Here is a 14,164-nt window from a genome sequence, read left to right on the forward strand (position 1 = left end):
ATACTCCCCAAATCTCCACATCCCGACCCCGATAAGCAACATTGGTTGGAAGCCGGTCTCTCCATCTCAGACAGACTTGATTTTCACCCTTTCTTTACGCGAGTGACCTGTTACCCTAACAAGGAAAGCGCCTACAAGTGATCGGAGCAAAGAGGAGCCATGCCCTCGCGACGGTCTCACACCAAGTCACATCACGGTTGCACTCAATGCAAGCAGCGTCGAATCAAGTGCGACGAAGCTCGCCCTAGTTGTGGTTCCTGTCGAAGAAAGCAAACTGTTTGTAGCTTTGTTAGCCAGGCACCGTTACCCTTAAACCCACTGCGACAGTATCCGCCGCAGTCTAACAGCCCTAGTCCGGGGTTGCACTCCGCTGCAGCTAATCCAACGATTCCACTGCTGGAGCTCGAGCTCCTACACCATTGGCACACGACCACAGCCGCATCGTTAGCGCATAGCCCCGCGATCCAAGTCCTGTTTCGTATCACCGTCCCGGATGTGGCACTATCCTATCCGTTCCTGATGCACAGCCTTCTGGCTGTTTCGGCGTTGCATATCGGCCACAAATGCCCGGCTGAGCGTCGACGCAAATATACAGAAGCGGCGATCAGACACAATGATCTCTCCCTATCGCTATGTACGCCACTCCTCAGTAATGTGACGCCAGAAAATTGCCATGCCCTGTTCGCCTTTTCGTGCCTCGTTGTTATCTTCGCGTATGCTGCGGAACATCCACCGTCATCCTTGGATACGCTGGGAGTAGCCGATGTGGTCAAAGTATTCAAGCTGGTCCGCGGAGCAGGCTCGATAGTGGGCCAAGCCCGTCCTTGGATCCAGCAGGGTGAAATGCGCCAGTTGCTCAATGCAGGTCGCAACTTACGGCAACCGGCTACGACGAAGTATGCCCATGAGCTGTATGCTCGATTACAAGAGACCATCGCACAACATGCAACCCATTTGATGAATGACCGGAAGGTGGGCCCCGTACTTTCCTCGTCCCTTGAGAATCTACGTGATGTCTTCAGGCGGTGCACTACACTCGAAGACCCGGGTGCGCTTATGGCGTGGCCAGTGTTGGTGGATGCGGACTATCTGGACCTTTTGCTACAAGGAGAACCGACGGCTTTCGTGATCCTTGGCCACTATGGGGTAGCGCTGGAGTTGCTGAAGGATGAGTGGTGGCTAGATGGCTGGGGTGAACTATTGGTCAATCTCGCCTTGAAACACTTGGGGACTGCAGGAGAGTGGAAGATGGCACGGTGTTTAGAATTGGTTAGAGCAGATCGAGCGGAAAGAACAGCTCGAGATGGCTCGACTGGGGGGTTATAGGTGTATCGGACGAAAAGTCGCCTCCTAGAATTCGTGTTGGATATGAATCTGTGCTTCTGCTGACTTTAGCGTCAATCTGTCTTTGTAGACTTCATAAACTGAAATTCATATACTCTCTTGATTTGGATGTGGTTGGCACGAATATTATCTTCTTAGCCATCTCATATCACTCCATGTTACTTCCATAGTGCGATGGAGGACCTACTGTGCAGAGCAGGTAGCTTGTTAGATAGGCTGGGATAAGCAGGCGATGGGAAGAGAGGTTCTACAAATTGACCGAATGGATATCATGTACGAGTCATGGTATTCGGTATTGTTCATACCTGGTCGAGGCCCGCCTATAAAATGATGTTGCAAGTTCAATATAGACTATCCAGGTAAGGTCTAGATCACTTTAGCAATGTCGCTATAATAGTGGGCCAGCAGTAACCGATTTTATCTTGGTTCGCGCATGAACTGGTGATGCTTTTGAATTCTGAAAAACTAGAAGCTGTAAGAGAAAACCTATAATATCTATTGATACTTCTAGCAGGGTTCTAAACTATCGGCCTATCAACACCTAACTCAAGTAACTTATATGTGAACTTCTGAGAGACGAGCGTCTAAACTTGGGCAATCTTGAACAGCAAACTGGCTTCAACTTCATCTAGTGCCTCAGGGTAAATGCAGTGTTTCTAACCAATTCAAATACTTTGCCTAGCTTGAAAGTTCAACTACGGAGGAGAAGACTCAGATCAATCCAACCGAAAGATTACCTTGAAGACTTATCTGATATCGCACGGGCCACTGTGCCTGACATGCGATTCATGCGTCGCCTGTTACGCGGGAATATTGTTTAGTCAGAAGACAAAGATCAAAATCTTACATGTCGCATACGTCTCTGCAGCAATGGTTTAATGCGCTGCTTGAAACAAGACTGCATTCAGGGCCAAGATGGAACCGCTAGTTCTATTCTAGTCCGGCGCATCTAGACAAGGCATATGCTTGCAGTAACTTGAATTCTAAACTTTGATGCCCGGGACGGTTGTGTTAGGGTTTAGTTACCACGTGGCATGGACCCCCGTCAGTATATGACATGGTAAACGTAGCAGGGGGAATGGATCGACTTTGGCGGGAGAAGGACACATAGCTGTCAGTGATGTATCTGCTGAATATATGTGTATTGCCAATAGGGATACTAACTGTGATAGAAGGTAAAGCTAACGACGACCTGCTCGCTACAATCATCATGCGCCCAGCATTCTGCATAGCTGAAATGACACAAAAACGATTCCAACCCCAAGACAAAGCCTATCAGCAGCAAAACCGTTGAAAATGAAGGGATGGAGTAAATTCCCCTCGCCTCCACAAGACGATCCGCCAGGTCCCGAAACGAGTCATTCTCCAGACGGCCAACCGATTGGCGCAATTTATCTTCATCTCGAACTGATTATAATATCGCTGCCGAGCTGTTCCATCCTCAGCGTGAAACGCCGGTGAGCAGGCCCACTCCCGGAATCAAACGATCGACATGGCTTGGCTAGACAAGTAATCTCCGCGCCGGTTTGATTTTCCAGCAATGAGGAAAGTCTTGGCGCGCCTTTATATGTATCGAGTATTTTCTACTGTTGAAGATGTCGCAAACCTGGAACACCAGCAAAATGAGGTACCATATTGTATACGCACTTGCTGCTGTCGTGCCACTCTGTGCAGCGGCCGATATCTACGTCTCCCCGTCCGGATCAGATACCGCTGCGGGATCGATCGACGCACCGCTCCTGTCGATCCAATCCGCTGTTGATAAAGCGACGGCCGGGTCTACTATTTATCTTCGGGAGGGGACTTATTCGCCGACGACGAATATCCAAATCACGAAGAGTGGGACGGCGTCTGCGCCTTATGTTCTTCGGGCTTATGACGGGGAGAAGGTCACGATTGACGGGGAGCAACTTCCGGGGTGCGTTTCTTCAGTTCTCTGTTGTTTTCTGTGACTTATCAGGATGGATAGGACGCCGGCGGAGTTGGATGGATCGCTTGCTAATGAGGACCGTGGAATCCTGCACATTCAAGATGCTGAGTACTGGGAGTTCTATGATCTTGAATTGATCAATGGACCTTATGGGGTCTATGCACGTGATTCTTCGAACAATCACTACGAGCGTATTATCACGAGGGAAAACTATGAAACTGGTAGGTAGTGTATAGAATATCTGAGAAATGTGCTAATATAGCTTAGGCTTCCAACTCGAAGGCGCATCGTCTAACAACAGCGTCTTCTACCTCGACTCGTATCTCAATCGGGACCCGCGCAAGAACGGGGAGAGCGCTGATGGGTTTGCCTGCAAGGAGGGCTCTGGTGAGGGCAATGTGCTTCGAGGGGCGAGATTGTGGAATAATGTCGATGACGGACTGGACCTCTGGTATGCAGCAATTAGGGTTTGTGGCGTGCATTTGCTAACCGTCGCAGGGAATTCAAGTCGGCCGTGACGATTGAGGACGCCATTTCGTACGGTAACGGATACAACAGGTACTAGCATTCCTGTCTGTCCGATAAGAGTTACGCTAATACTTGCAGATGGGACTTCTCTCCATTCGAAGGCGACGGCAATGGCTACAAACTTGGTGGCGGCGACGAGGCTGACATCGGGCCTGCCAACCACGTTATCACCAACTGTATCGCCTTCGGAAATTCCAAGGACGGCTTCACCGATAACTCGCAACCGGGTGACTTCACCCTGACCCGAAACACGGCCTGGAACAATGCCAAGGTGGGCTTCAAGTTCGGCACGGCGGTGGCTACCTTGAGCCAGAATATCGCGGCTGCGAATGGGGAGAGCCCGACCTCCTTGAGCGAGGAGCAGGTTTCCACGGGCAACTCATGGGATGGTAGCGAAGCCTGGGATAACAGTAGCTTTGTCTCTGTTGATGCGACCTTGGTGCAAGGAGCGCGCAATGCAGATGGAACGATTGATCCTAGCGACTTCTTGTTGCCGAAGTCTGGGGAGGAAATTGGTGCTAGCACGGCTTGGTAGATATAGTCGTGTAGCATTCGCTTATTTGGTTCATCAATTTGTACGTATTTAGAATTTGCTATTCATTCTTCCCTGGAACAAAGAGCGCATAGAAATATCTTAGCCCGTAGTATGTTCGCATCCATCCTGGTCATAGCTTGGTGGGAAATTATCCTTACGTTAGGGTTGACCAACAAGATACACAGAAAGCTCAATTTGATTGCTTAGAGGACCCTGATGGACCGAATGTTAGTGGTTGATAACAGGGTGCCTGACATGGCAAGCTCCACTACCAGCCACTATAGTTCACCCACTCCATCGTACCATTCATGGGTCCATACCACTCATGAAGTGAAAGAACAACAATCTATGAGTCCATCCGATTCATCAATTCTCTCTGCTAGCCACGAATCGCATATGGAATTACACGTGGTCATCATCCAGCATGCGGGGTCCCTCCATGCACCAAAACACTGACTCCCGACATCGAACGAACTACAGGATGGGCTGGCGATGGCGTGCGCACGCAGCACAATAGCACAATCACCACCCACTCCGAAAACAAGCGACGGATAGAAGTCCGACATTCAATCCCTATTTTTAAGAAGACACATCATTGTCCCTCACTAAATATTTCCCCCTTCCCCTCAATCCCGTTTTCCGTCGTGGACCTGCCTAATTGTTCAATCCAACATGACCAAAACCCCAGAAAAGAAACCATGGATCCTCAATGCCTTTGCCATGTTTTCGCCAGGGCATTTATCACCTGGTACGATCTCTCCATATGTTGAACATATCTGACTTACCCCGCATTGTTCACCACTTGGTTTCTTGCTGCGCGTTGACTAAATGTCCCTATTAGGGCTATGGAAGCATCCAAAAGACCGCGCCGGTGATTTTCTCGATCTGTCGTATTGGATTGAGTTAGCGAAAGTTTTGGAGAAAGGCAAATTCCACGGCCTGTTTCTGGCCGACCATCTTGGGATCTACGATGTGTATAAAGGTCCAGGGAATCGAGAACCTGCGTTGTTATCAGGGGCGCAATTCCCCATTGGGGATCCATTGTAAGCACTCCAGTCTCTGTCTAGGAAAGGGACAAAATGACAATAAGAAAAGTCAAAACACGGAAATTGGACCTTACAAAATGAACCCACCCCTAACCCCAACAATAGCCTCCTAATCTCAGCAATGGCCTCTGTAACCACCTCTCTCTCCTTCGGCATAACCGCATCCACAACCTACGAAACCTCGCCATACGCACTGGCTCGTAAATTCTCAACATTAGACCATCTCACGCGCGGTCGGGTGGGATGGAACATCGTCACCTCGTTTCTGGATAGTGCAGCAAAGGCATACGGAATGGACGAGCAGATCCCTCACGATGAACGGTATGCGCGAGCAGACGAGTATATGGAGCTTACATACAAGCTGTGGGAAGGGACCTGGCGCGATGGGGCTGTGGTCAACGACCCCAAGACCGGGGTGTACAGTGATCCTAGCCAGGTGCGTGCTATCGAGCATCATGGAAAGTATTTCAAGAGTATGGCTGCGAGCCAGTTGCCGGCTTCGAGGCAGAGGACGCCGTTGCTTTTCCAGGCGGGGGCTTCGTCGTGAGTTTCATTTCCCGCTTGCTTCTGCTGTACGGCTCAGGTAAGGGCTGACATGTTTGGGCCTACTTAGCGCTGGTAAGCGATTCGCTGCTAAGCATTCCGAGGTGATGTTTCTACCTGGTCTGGAGCCGGAGAAGACCAAGGCCGTGGTGGATGATATGCGGTACGATGCCTTACCCCCGTTCAGCAGGAACCAAGCTAACGAGTCACAGAAAGCAACTAGCGGAAGTAGGCCGCCCACCAGACAGCATCAAGTTCATCGCCGGTATCCTTGTGATCGTCGACGAGACTGACGAGAAGGCCCAAGCCAAATACGAAGAGTATCTAGCCCACTCTGATCTCGAAGGCGTGGCAACGCTCTTCGGCGGCTGGACCAGCAACGATCTATCCAAGTTCGACGACGACGAAGACTTCTCTTTCACTGCTGTTGGCGGAATCCAGTCTTTGATCTCGAGTTGGTCGAAAACTGTTCCCAACTCTAATGGGCTGAAGTGGACGAAACGTCGCGTGTTACAGGAATTGGCGCTGGGGGGAGCCCATCCTCGGGCTATTGGGTCTCCGAGTACGGTTGCAGATATTCTGCAGAGGTGGGTCGATGTGGCCGGTGTAGATGGGTTTAATTTCTCCTATGCGGTTTCTCCGGGCACGTTTGAGGATATGATTGAGTATTTGTTTCCGGAGTTGAGGAGGAGAGGCGTTATTTGGGATGATTATGAGGTGAAGGGTGGGTCGGCCAGAGAGAATTACTTTCAGGATGGACTTGGGTCGAGGCTGCGTGAGGGTCATCCGGGGAGGGAGTATGCGTGGAACTGAAAGGTCATCGCTGCATAGACATTATAATTCGGTACATGTTTATTGGACTGGCATATCGTGGTATAAATCGAAACACAAACTGACTCTCGACGTATGTACTCCGTTTTGTCTCTTCCCGCATTTCGATTGCAGCATGTTCAGCGTCGAATGCCGGCACTCATCCTCACTACTATCGTGCATAGAACATATACCATCATCGGCAGAGACCATGCCCTAACACAACAGCATCCAAGAAGCCCCCTCTAAACTCTCCCACAAAGCACCACATCCTCCCCAAAAGGATACCACCTAACATCCTTCAACCTGGCCGCCGGCACCACCTGACCCTCCTCAACCCTACGTCTCGGTGAGACCACAACACCCCCCTGCCCCAGCCAGGTGGGTGCAATCGTAACAATAACCGAATCAACGAGCTGCGCCCACCGCGGTTCCAGCAGCGAATTAATAACCGTCCCACCGCCCTCAATCATGACACTCCTCAACCCTTCACCCCTCAGGCACTCCAGCACGGCAGTCCAATCCAGCCCCCTCTCCCCATGCTCATCAACAAAAAGCTCAAGAGGAATGAACTTCCCCCCATAGCTCTCCAGCAACACCCTCTTCTCAGCACTCGGAACCGTCCCAGCAGAAGTGACAATAAACGGGGCGCGCCCTTTGCCCTCCTTCACCAGTTCCAGAATCTTCGACTTTTCAGTGAAATCCCATCGCGCACGGGGATCAATGATAATCGGTCTCGGTTGACCGAGCAATCCCTCCCCGCCGTAACCCCCAACACCCTCGATCCGACAGTTTAACCCCGGGTTATCGGCGACCGCTGTCCCGACGCCGATTAGAATGGCGTCGTGTCGGGAGCGCAGATAGTGCGTCATAGCTTTGGATTGTGGGCCGGAGAGCGTGGTCCGGGTTCCTGGGGCCAGGGCTAGAGAGCTGTCTAGGGAGGTCGCGAATGTGAGGGTTGTGAAGGGGAGGGTGGGTTTGGAGGGTTCGGTGTCATTGTTAGGGGGGAGATGAGGCTCTAAGAATGTGCGGTTGGAGGGGGGAAGGTGAGGGCTTCTCGGGACATCTTTTGTAGTTTCTTTCTTTGGGTGATTGGGGTTCGTGGGTTGGTGGTGAGGGGAATTTTTGTTGTTATGCGGGAGTTTGATAAGATAAATCAAATTAAATTGAAGATCTGAGTGGGTCCCTTTCTTCATAGGTTCTGGCCAATGGGAATGCGTTATGGATGCGGAGGGATTATCAAAACTACTTTACGTACTCGTTACTCTTGACTAGGCTGTGGTGGGTGAAAGAGGTGTTTGATTGTCTCTTCTCAGGAGCATACTGGGATAGTATGGCTCTCAAAATTGTGCGCAAGTCAGAGATCTGAGTCATCGTCCTGCCCTATAGATTGTGGACACTGACGTCTGCTGAGCTAGATCTCTGAGGGCATTGCAAGCTATTTACATGCATGTTCCGGCCAGTCCCCGGGTTCTTTTCTCACATTCCCTTGGCCAACGTCCATCGTCACGGTTTATGCCTTGTTTCCATTCCTCAGTTTGCCATGTCATCTTTCCGCCGCATGTCGCGCAATTCAACATGTTCCGTGGTCGTCTGGTGGAGGTGAAGGACCGCGCCTTGTAAGAGGCAAGGCTATACAGTTCTCGGTTTGCTGGACGATGTGGTCCCTATCGAGTTGTCGACTCCGTAAGGACTATCCCCTGGCGTCAGAGGTTGGTAGAGCAATGCAAGAATTGGAAAGGTAACATACTGTTCTTGACTGGCCAACGATTCGGTTGCAGATTCTTCAAGGTCAACTGAGAAGGCAGCGTAAAGTTCGTCGCGGTTTGACGGTGGAGATGTTGCTTGCATGAATATGAAGATACGCGAGGACGAGTGATGAGGCGCGTTATTTCGATACGAAAAGAGACAAAGCCGGCGACGTCGACAAGTGGCCTGCAGGGTGTCAGCCAACCATCATTGAACAAGGGGAAAACCAACCATCTCCATAGCCAAGACCCATACAGCCTCTGTGGTTTGCAAACAGTCAGCTCCTCAGTTGATGTCAAGAAATGAGTTCATCTCACTCATCTTCCACCGGAATCGCCGAGTTCGTAAAGCAAAGATCGTGTTGTTGCACCCACCGACAAGCCAGATACCACTCCGTGAATGAAGTAGCCCACCTGCATTCAAGTCATCCGCGAGGCTTCTCATATGAAAAGTACATAGCTGTGAGAAGAGTGAGACGAAGGGGACCAAGAGAGAAGATGAAAGAAGATAGTATGCTGTCAGCCCGCAGGCGTCTTCCAGCAAACTGTAGCTTTTATTACGGATGCCCAACCTCCGGTTCATTGCCATCCAACAATTACATTCACACTAAGGTGACCTTAGCCGTGTTGTTGATTGCAACGCGCCAGAATGGATTGTTACAAACAATCGAACACCGCGGGGATGACTGCAATTCTCACTTGCAGTGGATGGGAATGTGCCGCCAAAAGACGATATCACCTAAGCGGTGTTCTAATGCTGGATGTATCTGTCCTGTCGGATGCTGTACTGTGACTCTCGATAGGACCGAATCCTATAGCACAAGCACGCTTCCCAAAGGCTGTTCGTACAAACAACAGACACCGCACCGGTATGCAATACTGCGGTGGTTGGTCCATGTCAATCAACAAAAGTATTCACCAATGGTGACCTTAGCCATGTTGTGGATGCCCAAAGATTTTGTGCAAACATCAAACACCGCAGCGTTGACTGCAATTAGAAATTGCAAGAGTTGACAAGCTGCCGGCCCGGAGGCCTTTACCACTGAGCAGTGAGCAGATTGTGCTGCTGATTGGACCAAGCAATGTTGGGGATCAGCAGCACAACGACGAACCCCAATACAGACATGCAATCAGGTTACAGGGGCTAGGAGTACATGCGGGGCATCATGATGTGAAAGAGCAGAAAATAGGATGACTTGAAGAGGCAAAGTGGCTGGAAATGTAGACATCATGGTCAAGGCAGTGGGGGTATCAGGATGGGAGGTAGGGTATCAGAAAATGGACAAAGTCCAAGGACACAAGGAAGGATTATATGTAATGATGGTGTCAAAGAATCATATCAAAAGAGAAGATTCATAAGAAGGATTAGGAAAGTAGGAGACGGTTTTATGTCCGTCGTAGGAGGTAGAGGATGATCAACAGAAGAGGAGTGTTTCGAGGGGGATGGAGGTCTTATTTATAGGCAACGAGGGACATCTGGCTAAGTGAATCTATCCAGGCCCCCGCTTGAAGACTACGTAAGTCCATTACTACGTGCCGCTGTGCCAGGATACACATGCCTAATGGGGATATTGAAGCGTCATCTGGATACGCCACGAAGGGGGGCACTTCAAGCATAATTGGAGCGACGTAAAGAGGGGTGAAGTATCTAACAGCGAGTGCGGGATGAAAGTAGTGAATAAAACTCCGTCCTTCAGGTATTGGACAGGTTTTCCTGGATTGTGGCAAATGGACTTAAATCCAGGCAAGGTGAACCCAACCTCTGGCATGCGATGTTGACATTCACTGGACCCTATCGAGTCATTCGACATGACATATCCGGTAGATGCCTCAGGCTTGCACTCATGTATTCCTGCATGAGTATTTCTTGGATATCAAATCATACCCAGACTGCTCGATACTGTGAAAGGGGTAATTTCATCCCAATCGCCGAGAACAAAGACTTCCCGAATAGAAGCTATTGTACAGTAGTGGATAACCATCAGTGTAGATTCCCGAGATTCCCGAGATTCCGGATACTAGTGCATTTGCAACATCTTTGCTAACCAACTATGGAACATTTTGCGGACATACGGTCTGGTCGGAATCTCTTGAGAGTCTTCATGGTGCATCCAACTTTACTTAGAGGTAATGTTACGGTTGTTCCGGACGAATCGTCCGTGGTGGTGATGACCAAAGGTCGACATGCGTTGAAATAGATAAGCCGAGGAAAAAGTAGCAATAAGGGTGCAGAACAGGATAGGTGTCGGCTAATTTCATGGTCCATGGGTATCAGGAAGCTCCGTGGCTAGTCCAGATGACTCAAAATTCAACTGTATTCTCGACGCAGATCTTTGTAGTGATAGAAAACCCAAGTATCGCCATTTCAGGTCTCTCGAGGCAGTGAGTGTGAAGTAGTGCTGCAGCTAACATTCTTTCTGGTTGCCAGGAAAACACCACAAGAGCTGCTAACCAATCGCTGTTATTACTATCGAGACAAGGAAGGCAAATCTTGAAGAGGTGGCATGCCATACCGGATGTTCTGCCTCACGTCAGTTTCACACTCACGGACCCCAGGCTGGGGACATAGTGCAGTCCTTATTTGATTGAGATGTCCCTCGGCCAGAAGTCCAGACGGCAATAGCTGGTATTGGTGAGGGGTGGCTATGAGGCTCACCTTGTATGGCGAGACGCTTTTCTTCAGGCCCGGGCCCAGACACGGGAATATTTGTGCGATAATCCAGCCACCAACGATGGTCTGTGATGTCTTGTAGAGGAACGGCTAGCAGAGGGTATTCGCAATTTGTAAGACACCACACGGTCGCAGCTCATAAGTTGTCGGAAGCATTGGTACCGGTAGGCGGAAGGAGCTGTTCCAAATTACATGCTCTTGCTCCTGAGACATCAAGCCATATATCCATCCACCAATGATATCGGCAAGGGCTTCCCTCATGCAATCGACATATCGTATAGGTTATCACTTTGCTTCAATTCTGGACCTTGTGCGCAGGGGTAACTCGAGGTTCGCTTTCTCGATTTTGCTTTGTTTGTCATCTACAAGCGGTTTGGGACTAGAATCGCCTTCATTTTGAGGGCAGGCAGGAGTTTGACCCTTCTCCCCATTGTGATGGGCTTGCAGGACTTTTTGCTTCATATCGTCAACTTTCTCATGCAACGCACGGACTTTGTGTTTTGTGCGGGTGTATCCCTCGATGCCTGCGAGGACGGCGTAGGACTTGCTAATGGAAACATGAGACATGTCAACCCCTCTTTCTTGGAGGGAGTGGATGAAGGCACGAAAGTTAGCTGCAGGAGGACGGTAATGGCCACTTTTGTATGGTTAGCAGTTTCTATCAGTGGAAGGCTAGAAGCAACTTACCTCAATGGTGCTAAGCTACGAAGCTGGCCATCCCTGACCTTGATTAGACCTGCAGCGGCAATGCGAGCCCCTCGAAGAAATGACGAATGCTGAAATGCACCTGACTGTTTGATCCCGATATACAAGCGGAGGGAGGTATCGGCTACCTGGGGTGCACCGGTGTTAGGCAGGATAAAGGGTATATCCAAGTGATCGAGGAACTCACGAATATCCACATGTCTTCCTTCTTCAACGACTTCCCCGTTATACTGCTGAGAACTGTCGACGGACTGACATGCACAACCTTTTTCAACTTCTTGACTGCTTTATAGTCTTCGTTCACATACGTTTCCTTCGTTCTGCTCGCGCACGTGTCACTATCTGAATCGTAATCTGACGAGGAAAGTGATGAGACAGACGAAGAGGAACTGGTCCAGAAAGCGTCCGGGTCGCCCGCTTCGGTATTCCCTTGGAACTGCGGTGCATCCTCGTCGATATGCACTACCCCCTTCAAGCTGTCCTTGAACCGTCTATTGTCTGTCCAGACGCGCTCATTATTCTTCGCCCATCGGAATAGCCCAGCTTCGTCTACAGTGACCAGATAATTCATTCGTTCTTCGCGTGAGAGGTAGCGCACTTGTTGCCGCTCGAGTTTGTCGCGCGGACATTGAGGAAGGTCAAGGTCCTTTCCTTCGCCATAGTCCAGCCAAAAGAAAAAGTTCTGTGCGGTAGTCGAATTCTTCCAGTGTGAGTGGTAAACACGAAGGTTGCTGCCATGACGGTGCTTCAAATCTACCAACTCGAGGAAGTATTGCAAGTCCATCATTTTCGCGGTTGTCCCTGGAGGCAAGTCGAGCTGAGCCGGCGCTGCCGGTTTACCGCTAGACTGCCACGTCTCATTCCGTGTGGGCGAAGCGGATTCCCGGTCAAGGTCGTCGTCACCACCCGCCCGTTTGGCGACACTGACAGCCCGCTGCCAATTACGACGAGCATGGGCGGAGCTATCGTTTTCGACGGTAGCTTCTGGGGCGGATGGACGATGGAGGACGCGCCATTCTGCTTCTTTCACGGCCTGGTGTATCCCTGTGAGATAATGAAATCCTTCACTCGCTGTCCAAACTGACCTCTACCCAACGCGTGGTCGCCGATATTCCACAGCCTTGCAACTCGCGTCGCGTTCGATATCCCCGATATGTTCTCTATGAGACGACCAATTTAGGGCGAGAAAGTCCAGACAGACACGCATTCCGTACCTGAATCACTCTCGCAGCCCACTGCTCCTTATCAGTGACGTCATTTCTCGGTGGCCGTTCCATTGGATCAGTCGCGCTGTTAATTCCTGCGGATTTCACTGATTTAGAAAGGAGATGTGTATTTTTTGGCATTGGATGTCTATTATAGTGAAATTATAGAATATTCCGGATGGTATATAAGCAACGTCTGAGGATTGACGAGAGGAAAGCAGGAGGGGTGATAGAAGAGAAAAACAAAAAATGGATGATCGTCGCGTAGGGCAAAATAATTCTGCTTGCCGCCTTCCCGTGACCTCAGGTGAGAACTGTAGAAACCCTAGCATAGAAAGACATTAAACCTCTACGAGCGCGACAGTTCACTCGCCGTTGTAGATGAAATCGCCAGGATCCAGGAAAGTCCAGATTTTGCATTGGAATTCATGGGTATCGGGTCGAATCCCTCAGGTACACGCCCCACGCCCCGTGATATGGCGGTATCGTGATTATCGCCGTGTTGCTATGTAGTCGTCGAATGCGGGCCGTTGTAAGGAGTTAAGAGTAGCATTGTTCTCATAGCACAAAACTCGATTTCGAGATAGTTGACAATATGTTGACCGAAGGAAGAGAGAAAGGAGGGCAGGGCATATATTCATGATCGCGGGTCCATAGTGAAGCTCTTTAGAGGCCAGGTGATCCAAAATATTGGCCTATAACTTTTTCATGCTCGTCATCTTCGTACACCCAAAGCTTCAGAACAAGTCGATCCTTGTTGAGTGCCCAAGTGTCATGGTAAGAACAGATAGGGCGCCCACGTGGTCCGTGCTTACCCCCACATCAAATGTCCCACCCCAAACGCCCCTTCCTTGCCATTAACCACCACATATAAGGCAACTTGGGACAGGGCATGGCTGAGAAACCTTAGACTGGACAAAGTTTTTGACAGTATACCAATGAGAAATACAGTTTTCCTTGCGTACAACCGTGCCTTGTTCCGTGCCTTGCCGGGAGTGGCCAGAATCTTATTTTCTGCTGTAGTAGCAGTGACAACACGGGAACAGATCAACAACTTGTGTATAACAGGAAAGGTCCTGGGTGACCCTACAAGGTCACA

General features: G+C 50.0%; 5 protein-coding genes across 5 annotated transcripts; 3 read left to right on the forward strand and 2 right to left on the reverse strand.

The window, feature by feature from the left end:
- Nucleotides 1-159: 159 nt before the first annotated feature.
- ANOM_007535 (Zn(II)2Cys6 transcription factor) lies at nt 160-1,326 on the forward strand (the record flags this gene model as incomplete). Its single annotated transcript, XM_015552791.1, has 1 exon — nt 160-1,326. One exon carries the CDS (start codon nt 160-162, stop codon nt 1,324-1,326), a length of 1,167 nt encoding a protein of 388 aa, XP_015405742.1.
- A 1,613-nt stretch (nt 1,327-2,939) lies between these two features.
- ANOM_007536 (putative pectate lyase) lies at nt 2,940-4,337 on the forward strand (the record flags this gene model as incomplete). Its single annotated transcript, XM_015552792.1, has 5 exons — nt 2,940-3,262; nt 3,314-3,495; nt 3,542-3,725; nt 3,773-3,832; nt 3,881-4,337. 5 exons carry the CDS (start codon nt 2,940-2,942, stop codon nt 4,335-4,337), a joined length of 1,206 nt encoding a protein of 401 aa, XP_015405740.1.
- A 672-nt stretch (nt 4,338-5,009) lies between these two features.
- ANOM_007537 (LLM class flavin-dependent oxidoreductase) lies at nt 5,010-6,739 on the forward strand (the record flags this gene model as incomplete). Its single annotated transcript, XM_015552793.1, has 5 exons — nt 5,010-5,085; nt 5,179-5,380; nt 5,489-5,926; nt 5,997-6,089; nt 6,139-6,739. 5 exons carry the CDS (start codon nt 5,010-5,012, stop codon nt 6,737-6,739), a joined length of 1,410 nt encoding a protein of 469 aa, XP_015405741.1.
- A 242-nt stretch (nt 6,740-6,981) lies between these two features.
- ANOM_007538 (RibD family protein) lies at nt 6,982-7,932 on the reverse strand (the record flags this gene model as incomplete). Its single annotated transcript, XM_015552794.1, has 1 exon — nt 6,982-7,932. One exon carries the CDS (start codon nt 7,930-7,932, stop codon nt 6,982-6,984), a length of 951 nt encoding a protein of 316 aa, XP_015405743.1.
- Nucleotides 7,933-11,440: 3,508 nt separating this feature from the next.
- ANOM_007539 (IQ calmodulin-binding motif protein) lies at nt 11,441-13,137 on the reverse strand (the record flags this gene model as incomplete). Its single annotated transcript, XM_015552795.1, has 5 exons — nt 11,441-11,792; nt 11,843-11,988; nt 12,048-12,893; nt 12,946-13,020; nt 13,075-13,137. The coding sequence occupies 5 exons, from the start codon at nt 13,135-13,137 to the stop codon at nt 11,441-11,443; spliced, it is 1,482 nt and encodes a 493-aa protein (XP_015405744.1).
- Between the last annotated feature and the right edge of the window lie 1,027 nt (nt 13,138-14,164).

The sequence above is a fragment of the Aspergillus nomiae genome (assembly GCF_001204775.2).
Source record: "Aspergillus nomiae NRRL 13137 chromosome Unknown contig00187, whole genome shotgun sequence".
Lineage (NCBI taxonomy): Eukaryota > Fungi > Ascomycota > Eurotiomycetes > Eurotiales > Aspergillaceae > Aspergillus > Aspergillus nomiae.